The 22,166-nt window shown below is 38.2% G+C and overlaps 2 protein-coding genes across 6 annotated transcripts in view; both read left to right on the top strand.

Moving 5' to 3' along the window:
* The first annotated feature begins 5,513 nt into the window (after positions 1–5,513).
* Positions 5,514–15,878, top strand: Ctxn2 (cortexin 2). 2 transcript variants are annotated; one of them, XM_005376706.1, is made up of 2 exons: positions 5,514–5,772; positions 15,464–15,878. In XM_005376706.1, exon 2 carries the CDS (start codon positions 15,518–15,520, stop codon positions 15,764–15,766), a length of 249 nt encoding a protein of 82 aa, XP_005376763.1. In that variant the 5' UTR covers positions 5,514–5,772; positions 15,464–15,517; the 3' UTR covers positions 15,767–15,878. The 2 variants fall into 2 exon arrangements, with proteins under 2 accessions (XP_005376763.1, XP_005376764.1); XM_005376707.1 differs by lacking the exon at positions 5,514–5,772 and adding an exon at positions 6,112–6,358.
* A 5,308-nt stretch (positions 15,879–21,186) lies between these two features.
* Positions 21,187–22,166, top strand: part of Slc12a1 (solute carrier family 12 (sodium/potassium/chloride transporter), member 1) — an 82,977-nt gene continuing 81,997 nt past the window's right edge. For 3 of the 4 annotated variants that reach the window (XM_005376700.2, XM_005376699.2, XM_005376702.2), the window contains exon 1: positions 21,187–21,246. The gene's annotated coding sequence lies outside the window, so the exon portion shown is untranslated. Of the gene's footprint in view, positions 21,247–21,276; positions 21,369–22,166 lie in introns of those variants that run through there. The other variant, XM_005376701.2, reaches the window with a different exon arrangement.

The following is a 22,166-nucleotide window of genomic DNA, read 5'->3' as shown; positions in this document are numbered from 1 at the left end:
TTTTCTAATCAAATCTAATCATCCTATTACTGTACACTCTAATCCATGTTCAGCACATTCAACATTGACTACTCTTGAGGGATCAATGGTAAAGTGACCTAGAGAAAGAATGCTAAGAAAAATATAGAAAACTTACTGTGTAATTTTAACAATACAGAACTTTAAGCCATTTGATATTTAGTTACAAAACTGGAAATGAGATTAGGATTCATTCATGTAGAAGAGAAGTTCTTAAGTGAGTTCCTTGGGTTACAATGGGGTTATAGAAATGAGCTTCTAAAAGCCTACGAATGCTAGAATCATGAACAAGATGACGGTATATATGTATTTTTAGAGAGGAAGTATATATTTCTTGCTGAAATTTCAAAGTTATTCTTAAACACCCTCCAAAAAATGTTAAAACAACCCAAGTAGGAAAAAGAAGGTTGCATAGCTAAAATGACTCAAAATAGGTAGTTGTGCATTTTTAAAAGTTGACTTTTTAATATAGCTAATAATCAAATATCATCTAAAGCTATGTAAGCATTAATCTAACAAACAGTCATACCAGAAATAACTTATGTTTGTCTTTAACACATTTAAAAATTTTTTGCATTTCAAAATTGTTTAATTCAATGTTTGACTCAATAGTAATGTTCAAATAAAAGGCCATAACTACATTAAACATTTTTTCTCAGGAAGAAGTATCAAACTTCAGCCAAATGAGATATAGATTTTCCTGAAAAGTTTCAAGTAATATCTTGGCCTTACTATGACTTCAAGGAGTGATCCAACTGTACAAAACCTCAGAGTGAGAAGCCAACTGGCACCAAAGTGACAAAATTTCGTGCAAACAAAATTTTCCTCTGAAAAGAACTTTGAATTGAATGTTAGAAGAAATTCTTGCCTTCGGTTTCTTTGTAATGTCCTCTTTCTAGAGTATATTCATCAGAAAGGGGTTGTCATGCTTTGTACATTCCTATAGTCATCATGTCTTCTAATAAGGTAGATAATTAATGTTTCTAAACTCAGACATAACAAAAAGTCCTAGCCATACTTTGAATGCTAATTTCTGTACAGAAAAAGAAACAGCGAGATGAAGTGTTCTGAGGATGACCTGATCTGTAATTATCCAAATAAAAAAATCTCTTCCACCAATTTAACACTGTATTTACTCATTATGATTTAGATTTCTGTCTTCCTAGCTAACTACTGACATATTTTTTTATATTTTAGTATCCCATTGAAAAGAAATTTGTAAAACAACCATACACACTCACTCGATGGTCAACATTTTCAGGCTGAAAATATATTTATTTATTTATTTATTTGTCCATTTCTGATTTTATGACATTCACATAAATAAGTTTAAAATACCATTATCAGAGATAACCAAATTTCAATAGTGTGCTAATCTCTTTCCTGTAACTAGGAAGAAATAGCTGACAGCCACAACTTAAGAGAGAGTTTTATTTTGGCTCACAGCTTCAATGGGTTCAGTCCATAATAGCTGGCTCCAAGGCAGAAACAGGATGGTGAAAGGTTTATCAGAGGAAAGCTGTGCACTGCGTGGTGGTCAGAAAACAGAGCAAAGGAAAGGGCCGGGAGACTATCCACCTTTCCAAGCCATACCCCCAACCCCTTTCAAATGAGCCCCATCTCTGAACACAAGACTTTGAGGAGGACTTTTGAGATCTAAAGCATAGCAAGAACCTAACACAATAGAGAAAGATTAGAAGTATAGAAAGCCTTAAGATTGTTTATTAATTTTTAACTATTGCATTGACTTTGACATTCTTTGTAACTAAAAGAAATGGTAAAATATGATCAGTTACACAATTTTCATTGTATATAAGAAAACATTATCTACCCTAGATTGGTTTGAGGAGAAAGAGTGTAAGAATTTAAGTCACAAAGTTGGTATTGAAAGAAACATTTTTGAGGGAATATCTAAAGGGGTTAAATTCTTTAAGTATCTTACTAAAAAAAGTAGTGATATATAGACCAAGACTTTAGTGACCACCGTGTAGAGAAGGTTGTAAACTGGAAGTTGTTTCATATAAAATATTTTTGTCTAAGTCGAGCATATAATGTCAAAACATAATGTATTAGTTACTTTTCTCACTGCTGAGACAAAATAGCAGACACTCAAAGTTAAAGGAGGGTAGATTTTTTTGGCTAACAGTTTGTAGAGATTTTAGCCCAAAATTGGCCAGCTCCAAGGCAGGGTGGTGTGGCAGAGAGCCATCACAGAGGAGCACAGTTCATGGCAGGCAGACTGTAGCAGAGCAACAAAGGGGAGCAAGAAGACTTTCTCGGTCCCTTATATTGTATGCAGGCTACTGGCTACTGGTGGGTGTAGCACTCACACCCTAATCCTAGCATTGGACCATGAATCAGTCACAAACTCTAGATTCAGCCACTTCTGAAAAGCCTTCCCCCATGACTGCATGGAGCTTTGTGGGGACATCTAGACACAAACCATAACACATAGTAAAGGCAATTTTGCCTTGGAAGATATAAAATACAACACACATGCACATTTATCTATCTTTCTAATTGTGTTGCCCAGAAGATAAATCACAGTCTCTCTGGAAGTATAGATTAACCGCATGAGCTTTGGGGAGCATTTATATTTTTCATACCAACAGTTTTCTAAAGTGGGAAGGACTTGAAGTTCAACTGTTCTGTTTCACTTTTGTAATTCTTTATCACTTCTTTGGCAATGGACAATAAAATATAAATAGCATATTAATTTCTGTGCTCCTGTGAACTTTGTAGAACTTGCTGTGTTGTTTTTATAATTTATCTCCTCAAGGGCAAACAAAAAATCTCATTTATCTTTGTGTCCCAGCATCCAGCAAAATAAGTGGAACATAATGGATTTTTCAATCCATTATGCTTTCCAGAATGAGCCACTTTGCAGACTTTTGAGAATAACATCACCTTCATATAGCTTGAAAAGGTCAAGGTCATGTATCAACTAACACTAAGGAATCTAATTTATAGTTAAAGCCTTCCTTTGGCATTAATTCAAGAGCAATAACTGGAAGCACTGTGTCAAATGATGTAGGTATGGATTTTTTTCAAAGAAGAAAACCAGCCAGAGCAACCTTCGAAATCTATGTATAAGATGAGCTCAACATATAGTGAATGATTAAACTTTTAAAAATTATTACAGTAAAAGACATTGCCATTAATTCCCTCCAAAATACTTCTCCTTTGTTCCAACACACTAATCCCATCATTCTTGCCACTTTCTAAAGCAGACCTGGAAGTCCTCTCTGATGGGTGTCTTTATGGTACAGTCAAAAGTATGGTGAATGCTATTGTCAAATGCCATCCAATGGAAAGGCAAGCTTATAAAAAAATTACAATGTGTCCTCATCCACCTTTTTCATCAGATTTGGCACCATGTGGGTTCTGGCTCTTTCCTCAAATCAAAATGAGTATGAAAGGTAAATGTTTTTGACTTCAAGACAGCCATGACAATCATGACAGTACAAATAAAGACACTCGCAGAAAAGAACTTCCAGAATTGCTTCCAAAAGTGTCAAAAATAATGGGATAAGTGTGTTTGAAACAAGAAGGAGTGTTATGAAGGGATTACCATCAATGTGTATTTTACTGTAATAAATATTTTTAAATTTAAACATTCACCACATATTCCATGAACACCTTTCATGTTTATGATGGGAATAATCTGACAGATCAATAGTCACACACATGATCAATGAAACAATCATCCTACTCCACTTTCTAAACTGATTGAGAATTACAGCTGTAACACCCAGATTTTTTAAATCAGCTTCATGAGTGTTTACCATTTTAAAGTCAAAATCCCCAAACATAATAAATTCTTAAAATAGGGCTAATATGTCAGCAACAGACTCCTGTAACTTGGTTCACCTCCTTTGAAGAAGGCTAACAAGGAGAATGGGTGGTTGCAGATAATAGCATAGAAATGTAGAGCAGAATCTAATATAGCATGGACCCAGACAATGTCAACATCAAATGAATCAAATTTACAAATAATTTGGTAATAATGTACAGACAAAGTGTTTACAATTAACTTTTGGGCTGATTTGAATAGATTGTTCTGCAATACTTTGGAAACATAAACCAATACAAAGAGGATAATAAACTCCTTTCACAAGCTATAAGTAATGGTGTTTCCAAAAAACAGTATCACTAGCACCTTGCTAGTGGAGGTGTGGTCCTAAGACTAGCTATCTCTGGCATCACCTAGGATTTGTTAGAAATGCCGACTCTGAGACCCAGTCTCACAGCTACTGAATCAGAATCTGCATTTTATTTTAGAAAGATCTTCAGGGGGCTCACCTGTAAACTAATTTTTAAGAAGTATTCTTCTTGTCCAGAGTGCCAATAAAGCATGTGGCCCTTAATAAGTTTTAAAAAGAGTCAATAAAACCATAGCTATGAAAATGTCACTAGAAGACGGTCTATCTCCCACTCTTTCACCGTGAGCAGTGAGCTAACCTTTTGGGATGTTGTAACAGCTTTAAGTTTAAAAGGACAACTTTGTTCTTGTATGACCCCAAATGAACTCCGAGTTATATTTTGTCCAACTTTTTAAAAGATTGTTAAATTCCTTAAATTAGTAAATACTTCAGATAACCATAAATGTTGTCTTTACTTCACTATTTAGCCTGGCCACTTATATGTCCTCAGCTTTTAATTTTTTAAAACATAAGTGCTGTTCCAGTTCTCCATTTATATTTTCCCCCAGCACTGGCAATTCCATAGTTCATAAAGTGAACAATTAAATTTGTAGGAAGGTGCACACAAATTGTTATTTCTAGACAGAAGGTCAAACATGAGTGGATCTGTGAAACAACACTAGGTTTGGAGAAGCAAGCAGAGCCCCAGTGGGTAGAGGGGAGGAAGGAAGTTTCAGTTGTTTTGTTTTGGTTTGTTCTGAACGTGATTTATTTGCAAGCTACCTATTCAGCACTGTTGAGGAAAAGTGTCTCGCAGCTACCTGAAGGTTTTATTGGAGCGTCCTTTGCTTATCTTGTGTTCTGGCTGGTGTTGAGGAGAGAGTCCTTACTACCCAACGTTTCAGCACCATGGACAGCGCCAGGCGCCAGCTCGAGGAGGGGAGGCGCCCACGAGAAAGCATGGGGAAAAGAATTCCCAGTGACGCATCTAGTCCGAGGTTAAACCGGCACAGGTTAGCCTCGCTTTTGCTTTACCCCAAGAGAATAAACGGGGTTACATTTAGCTCCTCCTGCTCGGCGAGGCTGCCTCCACGCACAGCAAAATGTCCCCGGCACAGCTGGACCGTGGCGGGCCTGGAATTTTGCAAGAAATGCATTAACCCCTAGTTGCCCCGGCAAGAGGCAGTGGTCCTGTGCCCTGGCCGCCAGCCTTCAGGACGCGCCTGGCTCTTTCCTCCTCTCTCCCTTTTCAGCAGCACTGAGGAGCGGAGCCTGTTGCTGGCGTGGCCAGCCCTCCCCTCCTCTCGGTCTCACACACACACTGGGCCAGACACGTCCGCACGCGCGCGCGTGTTTACACAGTCGTTCTCCCCCAAATCCACAGGCGCGCGCGCACACACTTGGGAGGGGGGTCAGGTCCTCTGTCTGCACCGGCAGACACAGGCACTGACACAAGCAGGCCGGGGAAGCGTGACCCCGCGGTCCTGTGTCCCCACGCAGGTGCCCAGAGCGCGCCTCGTGCGCGGTTGCCGAAGCGATCGCGAGCACAGACACACCGGCCACCCTCCAGTCTACCGGCTGCAGCCCATCTCCATGACAACAGGCATGGAAGGTGAGACAACGCCGCCTGCAACTTACTTTCCCCCGCCCCTTCCCTCCCGCATCCGCCCGCGCTCGCAGGCTCGGGTGCAGGGCCGGGGAGGGGCTTGCTCTGGCTCCACTGTTTCCGAAGCAGGGAGTGGTGGGGTCGGGAGGGAGGGAGGGTGGGAGGGATGCAGGTCAAATTCTAAAGAAGAAAGGGCCCTGATGCTTCCGTAGCTGCTGATGCTGTTGTCAAAAAACAAAAACAAAAAAGTGTTCTGTGTGCAGATTGCTGATGCTTCTCCCGTAACACTTGATAGGAAGTTTCCATGCTTCCTCGATTTAATATGTGGAAAGAGAACTGGAGACAAACTGGGTAGAATCCTAACGAGGATCTAGGCTTCTGACTGAAACGCTTTTTAAATTTTTCCCGACCAGTGCTTTGGAAAGAATCAGTGTCGGAGGAGCTATCCAAAGACGCTCTTATAAGACAAATTCTCTTAAGGTTGAAATTTGAAAGGTTTTAGGGTGGATTCTGGAAGATCCCAAGGTTTGGATCTGTGGGCAACTCTCAAATTTATGCATTTCACCATGATGAAGACATCTGGGTTTGTAATGTAAGATTTTTCTTTGATGTCAATACATTCCATTCCTTATGATTGACGAGCTCTGTGCAGTTGTGGCCTCAAAAATGCTTCTTTTCCCTCTTTACCTTTAATAGAATTTAATAACTCTTCTATGCGGTGCGGGGTGTGTATGTGTATAGGTGGGAGGGCTCATTTCTAAGCCTGGGTGTTCTTGTACACGTTGTCTCATGAAGTGACGAATGTCATGTCATTAGTATCAGAGATTCTTATATCTAATGAGCAACATTAAAATAATTTTTACCCAAAACATCACATTCCACTCTAATAACTATTCCAGATTTATTGTATGGAATACCATTATTAGATAAATAAAAGGGAAAAAAAACCTGTTGAGTAAAATCAAAATATACAAGGTTCTTTTCAAAAAGCTGAGTACATACATTTTTAGCATTGGCTTCTGCAGTTATGCATTGTTACCTGCAAATTAAGTAACTATGTTTCTGAAAAGTGCAATTTTATATTTCTTAATCAGGGAACTTATTTCACAGAAGAAATAAATACCACCTATATTTATGTATATGAAAGACTACATATCGGGTATAAAAATACTACTTTGCTTTACTATTTATATGACTGATCATTTATTGGTTGCTAACTACAAAGCAACTTTGTGAAATTTGGGCCTTTTGATATCTACAGGTATATCCTCGGTTTAATCCTATGACTCATCAAGATCTACAAATTTCAGTGCTTCACATTTGCCGTGAAAGAAATGATGTAGTTTCAACCTAGTTGCTGGTTTCTGAAGGGCCTGAAGGTTAATTTAATGACTACGGCTCAAAGCAGTGTTTTCTTGTATGCAGTAGTATTAGAAAAATACAGTTAAACATTTAGGTTACAGAATGCTGATAGTTTTATCCATTTTGTGGCATAGCATATTTTAATTTTTATCACTACTCAGTTGCACCTTTTACTCTCTTTTTGAAAAAAAATTATTTATTTTTCTCGTTTCTCATATTTTTACTGTATAGACTTTTACTTTACAATCTAATGTTTTCCTCATATTTGTCCTACCTTCTCGTTCCCAGGAAACAGGATCCTAAGATGATGTTTTCCTCCTGAGGCAGCCATTGCAATGTCTCCTGTGCAGAACCAAATGATTTTTTGTTTCCCATCCCTTCCAGCAATGCTGAAAATCTATCTTTCCTCCTTAGTTATTGAGAATTTTGGATACTTTCGTAATTATGAAGAAATCAACATTACAGTTGAGCTCTTCTATTTATTTTAAATTATATTGCATTCATGTTTTTATAGTATATCATGCTGTTTGTCAAAAACCACCAAGCTCAGCACGCTTAAAAATACATTTTCAAAAAGTTTAGACTTGGTGCTGGAGTGAGAGAAGTTGTTGATTTCAAAAATGAAGCAAAATAGAAAATTTGAACAATTATTTGAAAAATTAGAGCCTGGAATATCAGCATTCTGACTGCTACAGATATGTGTTAGAGTACCAAGACTGCTGAATACGTAGGTAGCTGGGCAACTTCTTAACTTCTAATTTTATTTGCTTGTGTAGAAACAGCCTGCAGCAATGGCCAGGCCTTTTCTAACCTCTGAATATTATGTTTTCAATTGCTCTTTGTGACCTTTATTTTATTTTCATCTTTAGTAGAAAGTAGAAAGTTAAGATAAATATAAAGTCTGTTTTTCCTTTTCAGATATTAATAAAAACCTGTTCTTTCTCAACCTACAATTTTTCTTAAAAATGGAAAGTTCATACCTTTTTGAACTCCAGGTAAACTTACTTGGCTTTTCTTTGGAAAACGGAATACACAGTCATGACCTAATTATTAAAATAATAATTCTCCTAAGTTGACAATCTGCACCTGTGTGCAAGAAAAACATGTTTTATAAAATTTCCTTTATTGCTTGGCACCATTCCCTCATTACCCATCGTACCTAAATCCCCTTTAACTTATTGTCCTTCCTTGACATGCCACTGATGAAATAATGCCTAGTGCCAAACCCAAGGCCTGTTGTTTAGTGCTCAGTTTTCAGCACCACCGCAGAATTTGGCAGCAAATCAAGGCCTCCTCCTGGAACCCTACCCTTCTTCGTTCCAGGTGAACGCCCTACTCCAGCTTTATTCTGGACCCTGGGCACTTTTGATATAACTCCACCTATTTTCTCTTCGGAGGATGGACTTTTTCTGAGGTGTATTGATCGTCTCTTCCAACTCCAATCCTGTCTAGTAACAGCCAACAGGACCTTAATGGAATCACAACAAAACTGCCGTCTAGATCAATCTAATACACATCTGCCTGGCTTAGGGCAAAACAACACTTCAAATATTTGTATGTACCTACTGGCTTCTTTGATATTTCCTTTTCTAAGCAAGCTCAATAGTTCTTTATTTCTCTTACATTTTGATCTGCAAATACTTTTATGCACAGGGCTCTCTCCATCCTAGGTGGATCCTTTCACACAAATTTTATCTGACCACCATACCCCTGAAATAGTTTCCTCACTAGAAATTTCAGGCTGGGCACCATGATCTAGCGTGTGCCAGATATAAGCATCTCAAATTCACTCATTTCAGAACTAACCTCTGCGTTTACTTTCTAAATCTATATTTTGTGCTTAATTTCTTGTGGTTAATGAAAATATTATTTTCCCACTTGTCCAAGCTTAAGAGTAATCATCAGTGCCTCAATTTCCATGGCCCACTATACTCCATCAGTTATGAAATCCAATAGCTTCTATCTTTGTAAATACATTTCAAGCCCATACCCTTTTCCATAATTTGACTAGCGCAGGCCTCATTTCTTCTCTAGGGAATAATCTCTTTTCCATAATGCTCTCTCCCTCAAATTTGTGTCTACTTTAGTTGTGTTATCAAACACTCTTTAGGCAAGTAAATTTCAAGCTCTTAGCCAACAGTCAAAATATTTCACAATTTGGCTCCAAACTGTCTTTCTAACACTGTGTTTCCCGTACCCCCCTCTGCTTGGACCAAATTTTGTTCACTGTTTTCTAAATAAATCCAGCCCTTTTCAGATTTGCATTTACTGTCATGCTCTTTTCTTCCCCACGCCCAAATCTAAATCCTTCTCTTTCAAGATTCAGTTCAGGCAGATGTGGTGGTGCATTCCTGTAATCCCAGCACTCAGGAGACTGAGGCAGGAGGATTGCCACGAGTTCAAGGCCAGCCTGGGCTATCTAGTGAGTTCAAGGCCAGCCTGAATTACATAGCAACACCCTGTCTCAAAAAAAAAAAAAAAAGATTCAGTTCAAATACAATCTTTTGCAAGAGAAAATTTCCTGATCCCCAAATGGGTGAAATATCTATTGCCTTTAAATTTGCTTATCCTCTTTGAAGATTTTTCATCAAGATGTTAGAGATAATAATACCAACTCCATATGGTTGCTGTGATGACAAAATAATATAAGTAAAGCACTATTTGATACACGGGGGATATTGAATACAAGTTCATTTCCTCTTTCTCTTTTATTTCCTTCATAAAACCCTACATTGTTTTATTCCTTTTGAGCATAGTTCTTCCCTCTTACTAGTTGGAATCTTTTTGAAGAAACGGGGTCGTGTCTAAAAGAACATAGTAGCAATGCAATAAATGTTTTTTGGTGAAAGTATTGTGAATATATATTACTTTGTATCTAACTGAGACATAATGCTGGCATTACTAGTCTTTGTCACTTACATTCCATTCAATTTAGGGCAGCTTTCGCTTTTCAAAGCACAACTCACATCTTTGATGTACAGCAATTATTCATTAATTATAACCTGCAGATTTATTTCAGGTAAACTGCCAAGTCATGTCTCTCATATTAGAGGTTGGTATATCACCCTCTCTTTCTCTCTCTCTCTCTCACTTAGACATAGGACTTTTGGAAATATATTTATATTAAATTTTATGTTCTAGTTTCAGTAGAGAAATCTAGTTATCAGAGTTGTTTTGAATGTTGATTCTGTTAGCCGCCATATAACTTTGTGCCATGTTTAATAGTCATCACATAGTCACTTCAGCTTAGTCAGTTTGAAAATCCTGCAGAGCACATAGATAAAGTTAGATCTTTAGGACCCTGCAGGACTATCTCCATGGTTATGACATGGAAGGTAGAGTAGTTTGGTGAACTATGAATCTGCATAAAAATACAATTATCCAGGCATAGTTCACATCTTCCTGACAAGCATATCATGGGAAGCTGTTAAATGCATTGCCAAAAACATTAAACTATTCCGTGCTATTTCCCTGATTCATTTTTAGTAGTAAATTTTCAAAACTGAAAGGGAATCTCCCATTTGCTACAGTTTGGATCTGGAATGTCCACCAAAGGCCAAATGCATTGAAGGCGTGGTCACAGTCCCTGGCACTACTGAGAGGTGGTGGAACTTTTGTGGACATGGGGTCTTGTAGGCGCTCATCGGAAAGAGGACCACAGCCCCTTCCTCTCCCTCTCTCTTTGTTGCATGGCCTGTATGAGATGAAAAGTCCTGCTATGCCACATGTCCTTACCATGACGTACCGCCTCACACAGGCCCCAGGCAGCAGGACCAAGCAACCACCAAATGAAACTTTTGAAATTGTAAGCCAAAATAAATTTTTCTTCCCTTAAATTTGATTCTTTCAGTTATTTTGCTATAGCAATGGACATCTAGTGTGGCATTACTTATTACAGTACACTCATGTCAACTTCTAATGACTTCTTAAATGTTGACAAATTAGCTATTAAATAGAGATTAATTGTACATCGTCAATATATATTTTTCACAATTCCCCACTATTCCTGAAAATGGAAACATTTGTCTGTCTATGCCCTTACCCCTGACAGCAGTCTCCTGGTCAGTGATTTCTGAAAGGTGCAAGTAATAAATTTTCGGATTCTAGGAATTTTAACTCATTTCATATGTCTAAACATTATTCTTCTACATTCTTATCACTAATAATATTGTTTGATTTTTCCATTATTTTTAAAGATGATCCTATATTGCTTAAAAAAACAAAAATAGATTAAATAGTTTTTTCTTTGTCCTTTGATATCATTGAACCATCTTATACAAATAAAGGGTTTAATCTTTTAATTCAGTTTCTTGATTTGAACATATCATACATAAAATTCCTACTTCTGCTTAAATGCTTTTGCAGTGGCAGTTTCCTCAAACTTCGTTTCTCCCCCAGATATTTTCATGGATTTATCTTTGACATTTTTCAAGCTCCTGGCCAAATATCTTCTCCCTAGGGAAGCTTTTGCTAATCTCATAAATGAAAAGAGTACCTTTAGTCTACTATAATTCTCTTTCTTCTTCACTTACTTTTCTTTCACAGGTTGTATAATTTTGATTGCCTGGTATAATATATGTATACAAATATGTATACACATAGAATAGAGTTAGACATTTTAAAATAATTGTGTGTAGCTCTTCTACTGGGATGTAGCACCCAGTATTACAGATACATTGTTATCAGTCACAATTATGTAGCACCGAGGATAATACCACACAAAACAGATACTCTCTATATATTTGTTTAATGAATATGTTTGAGAAATATTTGTTACCTTAAATCCATCTGACAACCTCACTAAAGTTTTTTGTCACTTTTCAGCATTTTCCATGTTTACACTGCATTTTTTCTATATTTATACCAATAATAGAGATATAGAGTAGTTATAAATTATTGAATGTTATATAATGGTCATCTGTCTATTCCTTAAAGGAACTTAAAAAGTAATTATTTTACTAATCAACTAAGTGATTTTATATATCTTTTCATTTTTCCATTCCCCTAACTGATGCCAAAAGCCTTCGAAGTATCTTATAATAACCTTCTTGGGTAACATAACATTCATGTAAAATAGAGAACAGGGACAGAGGAGGAAAGGATAATTACATCAGAAATATTAATGTAACAGTCACTGCAAATGAATACATAATTTACTCTGAACTTCCAGGTGTAGATTAATGTCAAAATAATATGATAACTATACCATTTCTTAGAAACCTCACAAAGATGTTAAGAAAGATCCACTTTCTCTACTTAAAACACTAAAAATCATATGAATTTTTCTGGGAACACTACAGTGACCAATTTAATAGTAAAAAGCACAAACACAAAACACTAAAAGAGAAATTGAATTTTTGTAGCAATCTTCAACAGCACCTTTTGAAATCAAATACAAGTTTTCTTATTCATTTAATTTTAACTAAATATATTTTCATATTTTCTGTATACTTAAAAACTGGATTTTTAAAAAATTACTTCACTCATCAAAAACTATATTCTCCCACATATTTAGTTTAATTCAACTCAGATATTTATTAGACACCCATAATATGCCAGGAAATAGGGTAACTACTTTAGAAATAGTTATTTTTTCTGCTATTTCACATATTGCCTAAGACTCTAAGCACAAACCATTAGCTGATATAGCCCTAACCTTAACTCTAACCCTAACCCTAACTAGGAAGATAACTTGTTTTCTAAGAGACATATGGGGTGGGTATTCTCTGCTACATCTAGACAACACTTCTCTTTGTTGGTTGGTTGGTTGTTGGTTGGTTGGTGGTGTGGGTTGGTTGGTGTTACTTACTGTAACAGAATATTATGGTTTAACTATTGGCCAAGAAACAACTGATTTAATTCCTCCAGGGGCAAGCTATGACCATATATGTATCTATATTATGATTTTTTAAAAATCTAGGTAAATTTAGCTAATATTCTAGCTATAATCAGTGTAAACTATTTCTATCTGTTGGCAAAATGAACTCACCAGAAATGAACAGCTTATTAAAATTTTCCAGGTGTGTTAACTTTTGTGATGCCAGTTGTTGTAAGCTGTAGGCCCCCCAAAACCAGGCTCTGAGACAGAGTTTAGTGTGTCCCCTGGTTATTAAAGAATGACCTTGGCCCAACATCTGCACGAGGGTGGAGAATCAAGCAGGTGTCGGCAGAAGTTGAGCTGTGGTGTGAACCCAGTCACAGCTCAGCTGACCCCATGTGGACCTTTAGAGCTGAAGTGTTGCCTTCTTTTGAGTCCAGACTGCCACATCCGCATGCAATCACCTTGGTGGAATATGACCTTCCCTGGGAAGGGTCATGACCTTGGGTGAGGCAGTTGTCTGCAACTGCAGCTGTCCCTGAAATAAGCTGACAGCTACAGCATTCCCAGTTACCAGGCAGCAAGACCTTCCTAGAGGAAACCCACTGGGCATACCACAATATCTACCATGAGCCAAGTGTATTTCCTCCTGTCACCCATATATCTGTGAAAAATCAGATGTTTTCAAAGCCTAGCAATGTTTTGCTCTAGTAAAAATAAAAAAGCAATTAAAACAAGTGACTTGCCCAAATCAATCAGCTACATGACCCAAGCTTGGTCTAACATCTCCCAGTTGAAACATTCTGCTTTTTAGCTTTTCCACCCATTAAACAAATAGACCAGGGTACAGAGGTATCTCAACAAATGAACTTTAATTGACAAAAACAAGAAAAGTAGAAACTTAGCCAGAAAAAAGCTCTTGGTCAATTTTCAGAGTCATTAGCTAGTCCACTCTCCTATGCCTTTTACAGGATAAATAATACAGGAACTCAATCTTCAGAAAGATCACTCTGAGCCACTTACGAGACACTAAAAACTTAAATTCACTGTACCCTTATTTATTAGGGCATAAAGATGATTTGATTTGATGGAAAGAAATTTAACAAAGCAGTTTAAAACGATTTTATTAAAGAACAACAAAATCTCCAACTAGCATATCCTAGAATGTACTGACTATCTCTACCAAATATAAGTACAAATGTAGCTCTTTTGTAACCCAAACCATTATAAAATACAATATGGATTGGTATTGATTACATTAGTTACCAAATATTTCTAAAAGCTGTAAGACTTGTAGTTACTTTCTTTACCCCTTGCTTTCTACCTTTTACTGTCTCTATTCTTCTCTGAACACTTGGTCCAAAATAATCTCAAAGGCTAGTTATTTAAAATAAACATAATTTTGGAAAATGATCAGAAGAAATACTAACAAGAAGAAAAACACTAAGGCTATCACTCTCAGTTACAGGATGGCAAGCTATTGATGGCGGTCCTTTCAAGAAGAATTCCTGTATATTATGGGTCATATATTAGTGATCATTTGATCTAATTAGCTAGTTTTATTTTTACAATGATAAATTAATTTAACTTCTTGATACATCAGATGGAAGAAAACTGTTTTGCTTCAGTCTGGCACATACTTTCTGAACATTTTAACTGTATTTTTAGAATCTCAATATAGAAGGGGTTGTGTTGGAAATCCGGTAGGAGAGGATCTGGGGACCTTGAAGCTGAACTTGCAGCTAAACCATGCTGTTTGCCTGGGATTTTCTGTTATTTACGGGAATCTGAGAACTAATGGAGGTAGCAGGGAGGTACTGAGGGCCCACAACTATTGCTGCTGCCTCTCACAAGGCACTGCGTTGGGCATCGCTGGGTATTGGCATAATTTTTAAAACCACAAGACTCTCGTTCCTCTTCCGATCACATAAATCTTTCATCTTTAAAAGACACGATGTCTTTCTTTAACAAAGTCACATTTAGTGTGTCAGCCATAGGGGAAAAATGCAAGTACATAAGTATAAAAGCTGAAGCAGTGAGAAGAGAGAAGGCATTACACCTGTCTAAAAGAATCCATTTATATCAGGTAAGATGGCACTGGAGATGGTCCTTATGGTAAGGACTTCAAACAGCATGTACTCTATGCATATTCACAGTATTAGCTACACGTGCAAAAAGGAAGTGAAAATTAGAAGCAGGTTCAAAGAAGTATCAGCAATAACCTAGCAATGACGCAAAGACTTTTAGGGTTAATTGGCTGAATATTCACTTTCACATTTGATTTTATATTTAGATCATGTAGGCAGCTTTATATGCCCACCAAGGTAATTCTGTAGCTGCCACAGGAAAGGAGCACCTCCAGTGTGGTTGGGTTCTGATCCATACCTGATGATGTTTTCCATCACCTTCTGTGAGTGAAGCCAAGAGAATTGGAAACGATACCAGAGTTTTATGAAACAACTTCCTGCCCAATACCATACCAGGGTAACACTAAACTGAGTCCGATTTTGCACCTAGGTCAAGCGCTGATGCCAGCAGGAATTCTGAAGAGCCACAAGCATGTACCCGTGAATGATGAGTAGTACCTACTGTGGCAATTCCTCAGCTAAGATGAGCGTCAACGAAGTCTCCGCTTTCTCACTGACTCTGGAGCAAAAAACTGGCTTTGCTTTCGTTGGGATTTTATGTATCTTTTTGGGACTTCTTATTATCAGATGCTTCAAAATTCTGCTAGACCCATATAGTAGCATGCCTTCCTCTACATGGGAAGATGAAGTTGAAGAGTTTGACAAAGGGACCTTTGAATACGCACTTGCGTGAGAGTTCCAGCTTTACGCTTGTTATGGTGATGCCCGTGGGACATGTAGGGGTTATTTTTGTGATTACTTTGGGTATGCTGGAAAGGGACTCATTTCATTCACCCAATTCAATAAACGTCTGTGATTGACTTATCCACTGTCTTGTGTAAATGATGACCTGTTGTTGGGATTCTTCACCCCTTTCTCCCTATGTGGAGTTTCCAATGAAACAGCAGCATAAACTTGGCTCCAGCCATGGAAACCATTCTATTCTTTCCTGCTCTGAGTTGCTACTCCTTTTTTGATGTTAATGACTGTGCAGGCAGCATCCTGCTTCCCCTCCCAGCACAGCTCAGGCACTCTCTCCACAGTCCAGACTCCTGACGGCTCTTCCTTTATCAGATTAGGTCTTAAACATGAGGGACCCTCAGTCCAAAGAACAAACAGAACATTACTTTTTATGAGACCAGTGCTCAATCCCTGAGCCATGGAGGCCAATATGAGTTTTTAAAGAACAGCCATAGGTCCAAAAGCTTCTCAGGACAAAAAACAAGATAAAACAAATCCCCAAATCCACATAATCTAAAGATTCTCAATATTGAGCCAGGAGTGGTGGACATGCCTGTAATCCCAGCGCTCAGGAGGCTGAGGCAGGAGGATCATTGCAAGTTTGAGGCCAGCCTGGGCTACAAAGTGAGTTCAAGACCAGCCTGGGGCTGGGCGTGGTGGTGCACACCTATAATCCCAACACTGGGGAGGGTGAGGCAGGAGGATCATTGTGAGTTCGAGGCCAACCTGGGCTACAAAGTGAGCTCAAGGCCAGCCTGAACTGCATAGCGAGACCTTATCTCAAACATACTGAAAAAAGAAAAAGACCAGCCTGAACTGCATAGTGAGATCCTGTCTCAAAAAAACCAAGATTCTCAATATACACAAAGCCCTGACCCTTCTGCTTTTTCTGGTAGAGTCTCTTGTAATAAAATACTTGGATCCAAGAATTCTTGAGATCCAAACTAGACCTGCCTTAGACTAATACCCTTCACCATGGCTTACATAAACAGCATGGAGAGGGGGGATTTCTGCCACAACACAGTGGAAAAAGAACTTTCCCAGAACACAAAATCCAGTCTCAGCTCTGACACCATTAGTTAGCTATGCAATCTTGGGCAGGTTATCTAATCTCTGTGAACTTCAGTGCCTTAAAAATGCTACAGAGATCCAAGAATAAAGACTTAAAGTGTGATGAGAAGTTTTTCAGACTAGTTGCTTAAATTCAAGAGATTTGAATCTGATTTTGGTCCCATGCAAGAACTAGCTTTATGGTCTAGAAAGTTATCTAGAGACAATATACTTTCCACATTTCCAAAACAAGGCCAGGACACGCAGCCTACCTATCTTGCAAGAATGTTGGGAAGAACAATGAGATACAATGAATGTGTCAGCATGCTGGAAACCCTAAAATAGCATTAATACATATTGTGCTGTCATTATATAGTATCTTCTTCAAGATATAGCAAAAGAATTTCCCCAACTCTAAGAAGTAATGTCTTTGTATAAGTTATTCAATCTCCTCAGTCTTCATTCTCATAATTTAAAAAGCAGAAAGATAGAATTATATTATCTCAAAGGTCTTTCCAGCTACACAGTTCTGATTCTCTATGATCACTGGATGAAGGGGGATGTAGAAAGGAATAAATAAACACAAAAATACTTATGGTACATTGGACTGCAGAACAGCCAAACATGCCAAGAAGAAGTAAGACTAATACTTACTGAAAGCATTAAATTAGGTGCTTTCCATTTCTATGATACCCTTATAATTCTTTTGAATTTGGGGCTATGATTTCCATTTTATCTCAGCTTCACGCATGAGGAACTGAGTCCAAAAGATTAAGTAACTCCCCAAGGTCACCAAGCTCAGGATGCTTGTGTTTAGAATTGAACCTGGATGGCCTGACATGCTCTGTACTCCCTGATACTGTCCTCCACACTGCCACATCTTACCAACATGGTGGCCCCTCCGGACTACGTAATTCCAAAACTGGCCATAGCCATAAGATTCCCTCACACTCTCCATCTCTTAGTAGATTTAGAACACATCTGTGTTGGTTGTGACTTTTCTGGGCAAAACTTTCACCTCAAGGGGTCTCTCTCCTCCTGCTGTACAAGAAAGCAGGCCTGGAACACCCTGTAACTAGCCAATAATTGGCCTAAGGGGACATCACTGAGCTGAACTGAGCTGAATTGCTCATGACTGTATATGTCAGGGCACTAGACATCTTTGTGGTAACCCTGGCTTTTAAGGTGCTCTCCAAGTACCATGTGTTTTGTTTATCTCCCAGGTAAAACACCCACCAAGATTCTCCACTTTGATAACTAGAATATAGCAGAATCAGGTCTTTATTTTTTTTAAAAGTAAGTCTCAAAAAGCTGAAAGACAGATATTTATGAAGTCTGAGCATTTTCAGATAACAACTCCACTACTCTATTATTCACAGAGAAAGTCTGGTAACCAAAAGTGTCTTCATTCATGGCTTCATCCATGTCCCAAGACCAGATCTAAACAACTATAGCTTTTATTCATGGCTTAATGTATGCCTTACATTTGCTTTACGGGCAGCAGAGCAGGGACATCACCTGTATATTCAGAGCTAGGAAAAGTGTAATAACTATCCAAGTTCAAAAGGCTGGCTATAGAATGGATATAACATGGACATTTTATGAAATGCTCATCTTTCAGTGTTAGACTCTACAGAGAGCCCTTCCCAGTCCTTGTCATGGCCCAGGAAGTTCATATTTGTAATCCCATGGAAAAATTATTGGAATTGTAGTGAGTTAATTCCAGTCTACCACTCCCAATGCACCCATGGTGAGAATAAAGACACTAAGGCATATTTGTACTTATGGGGAGTCAAGGGGTCCTAAGTCCAGCTATGGTGACGGCTATCCAGAACAAAGGCCTCAACCCAAAGCCAAACCCAGGTTTTCTTAATTTGTGAAGAAAGGAGTGGCTTGAGGCTGAGTGACTGTGAGAATGGTGGGAAGTACATCAGTGCTGTGAGCTGGGCTAGGTAGGAGGCCTGAAATCACCTCTGCCATATGCAGAGAGAAGGATATGCAGAAAAAGTAATCTGCATGACACAACTGAGGTAATATCTAATGTTTTGGGGTAGGTGCTTCAGCTCTGATGTATAATCTTTTATGATGTGGGAAGTCATAGCCTCTTGAAGCTCAATCCCAGCCAACAGCATGGAGCACAGCACCCCATCCTGCCTCAGCTCACACATGTTTTATTTGGGAGCTACAAGTGGGGGCGGAACACTGCCCTGTCATCTTTGCTCCAAAGACTACACATCAGCACCTCGGCTGAACTGATTTGCATTGCTTAAAGCCAACTGAAAGAACAAGGAAAAGCCAGCTTTGTACATATCAACACATGGAAATAGGATGAGGTTTAGCTAAAATGGAGATAATTGCTCTTCTCAGATGGTCCTCCACAGGATTCCAATATCATACTCTCATCACCCACCCACCCACCCCCGCCTTTCCTTCCCAAGAGCCTTGTCCAGGAGAGCAGGAGAAAAGACAGAGGTGCACTGCTCCCATTACCTTGCTCCCCTCTCTGAAAGGCCTGAATGAGGTTCACCCTTCAAGGTCAACTTTATGGATGGTGTAATTTTGTCCATATCCCCCAAACCATCTCCCCTCTGCTCTAGAAGTTCTAAATTCCCTTAATAAAGAGCAAAGACTTTCATTTCACTGTTAGAGATAAAAGCCTTAGAATGAAAACATCTAGTTGATGTAAGACCAAGACTAAAACTAATTCACACTATACTGTAGTCAGACAGGCAGGCAGCAAAGAACTGGTACTGGAAGCATTCACAGCCTTTGGCAGAGTAAAAGCAGTAGGGTTTGGGCAATGTCACTTCAAGCTCCTGTCCTGGTTCAATGACTAGACCTTATTTTGACTTCCAACTTCATGCTAATTGGCCACAGACCCAATTGAAATAGCCAGCTTCACTTCCAACCTGAAATGTGTCTAATGTCTGTGTCTAAAGGCTTTCTATGTAGAAATTAGAGTGCTTGGGTGAATAGATAAGTGCCTTGTATTGGTAGCCTTTAAGAGAAAATTGAGTGATAAAGACACCTCTGTAATTCTCTGTGTCTTGGGTATAACCTCATGACATCAACATAAGTAACATGCCATGTACTGCCTAGGAGGACTCAAGGGTTTCCACTTAAGTGTCTCCATACCCTTTTCTATAATCCTATATCGGCTCATCAGTTAACCTTTTCCGGTTTTAATGGGCAGAATACCTATCCAAATTCTAGTGACTGATCTCAGAACCTCAGATGTAACTAAGTATAAGTCACAAGGCAATTGTGAATACTGCTACAATAGCAAAAGTAAGGACTGTGTGTATGCTGGTGCTGTTCTAAATGCTAAAACAAATTAACTCATGTAATCCTCACAAAATTCTGGAAGGTCAGTACCACGATCATCCACAACTACATTTGCAGGTGAGAAAACGAAGGCAACAAAGAGACTGAGTAACTTGCCCAAGTTCACACAGGAAACAGCAGGGCCAGAATATAAATCAAGGAATCTAGCTCCAGAGTCTACTCGCAACTTCTATATTGCACCACAACCAAGCTACCAGTGCAACTGGAAATCACTTGGGCAGTTTCTTGTTAGACAGGAGGAGGACTCGTTCAATCATCCTGATTGAAAACCAATGACAGAACCTGCAGGAGGGATTGTTTGTGCTGGCTTAATAATCACCGACTCACAGATTTGAGCAAAACCTTGTCAGCAAAACTCAAAAACTAAGTTTGATAAAAATGTCTTTCCAGTTGGAGACAAAGGGGTCATTTAGTAGTGCCACTGGGGAATGTGCTTCGGCTTGATTCCTGCCTGAAACTGTTTTCTCACCAGGTAGAAATCTTCTCTATAAATCATTGATTCTTCTCTTAACTGCTCATTTCCCAGGCAGAGTAGAGTCAAGGCAAGATTTAATAAATAATTAAAGATAAAATAACTTCTGATGCCATTTTCTAGTTCTTCAATACTGAGGTTATTGCTGGAGGACTATATTTTAGCATCTGTCTGAACAACTGGCAGTCTCTAGAACTCCCCATTAATAAGACCGTGCGGCTCAATTTACCCAGCCCCAAAAGACTAAAGCAATATTTTCTTGAAAGATTGCTGTTGAGCAATCTAATTCTCCTTATGAATTAAAGAAACTTCATTTTATATCCTGTCTGAAAGGATTAATGATTTACTAGTAGTTACTAGTTGATGTGGTACTTAAAGTTTCCTCAGAGCTAATGACTGGGCGGGACTTCTAGCACTCTGCCAGGCCAATGACTGCAAAGTCATCTCTTTCAAGGAAAATTCTAACCAATATGAAGACGCCTACTGCCCTGGGCTGAAAGGTAAGTGCCCCATATATGCCTGGGCAGCGCTGTAGGTCACACTTCCTCGGAAGCAAGGTCCTGGTGGTAAGTTAAACATTCCTGGGGAAAGAGAAAACCACACTTAATACTGTGCCATAAAGTAGATTTTGAGGAGTGAAATAAAGGAGCTATGAGGAAACGTGAGGTGCTCCGTAAAACATCAGAAGGTAATAGCTTCACTTATAATTTCACCAGGAAAGGTTATTTAAAAGCTTAAATTGGGATTCATTTTAGTCAAAGAAATAGCTTCAATAATAATATGACAGAGGCAAGTTTTTGGTCTAGATTTATCTCATGTTTCTAGAACTTTCTTTGAAAACCCAAATTTTTAAGGTATCAATGAAGAAATATGATTCTAAAGAAAGTGTTTCAAGATGGGCTAATACTGTGAAATTGTGAATATTGCTGTGTGTCTATTCATCTCACAATCAAATGTAAACCTCTCAATTACTGAGAATATTTCATTAAAAAAAGTCTTAAGGGCATGGTTATCTTATCTAAAAATAGCATAGACTTTATTAAAGGATAACTTACCTCCTTATCCCAAATGCTCATGTATTTTTAAAGGTTCTTTTATAGCATTTGTAATATATATATTACTATATATATATATAGTATACATAGAAAGCAATATATATATGCTACTATATATATGTATACATACATACAGAAAGAAAGCAAATGAAACATTTTTAAGGTTATTAGAAGAGCCAAGAATTTATAGAAACATCATTTTGATGGGTTGCATTTTTTAATTTAACATTCTAAAATAATTTTTCACTTGTTGCATAGGTAACAAATATTTCTTTAAAAATCCATCACTTGACTATGTATAGATTTTCATAAAGTAGCATGAACGCATTCTAAAAGAAGTTTTCAGTTTTCATTTTATTATCCTATAATGAATGTGCCTATCGATCATAAAAATACTTTGCAGTTTCAGCATTTGGTTCTGTCAGTGAGTT

This window comes from Chinchilla lanigera, unplaced genomic scaffold (assembly GCF_000276665.1).
Source record: "Chinchilla lanigera isolate Chin_1 unplaced genomic scaffold, ChiLan1.0 scaffold00008, whole genome shotgun sequence".
NCBI lineage: Eukaryota > Metazoa > Chordata > Mammalia > Rodentia > Chinchillidae > Chinchilla > Chinchilla lanigera.
Note: the sequence above shows the minus strand (reverse complement) of the source record. Positions and strands in the feature narration are given on the sequence as shown.

Excerpts from the sequence above, each read along its gene's own strand:
- Ctxn2 (XM_005376706.1), top strand. The coding sequence starts at position 15,518 with ATGATGAGTAGTACCTACTGTGGCAATTCCTCAGCTAAGATGAGCGTC.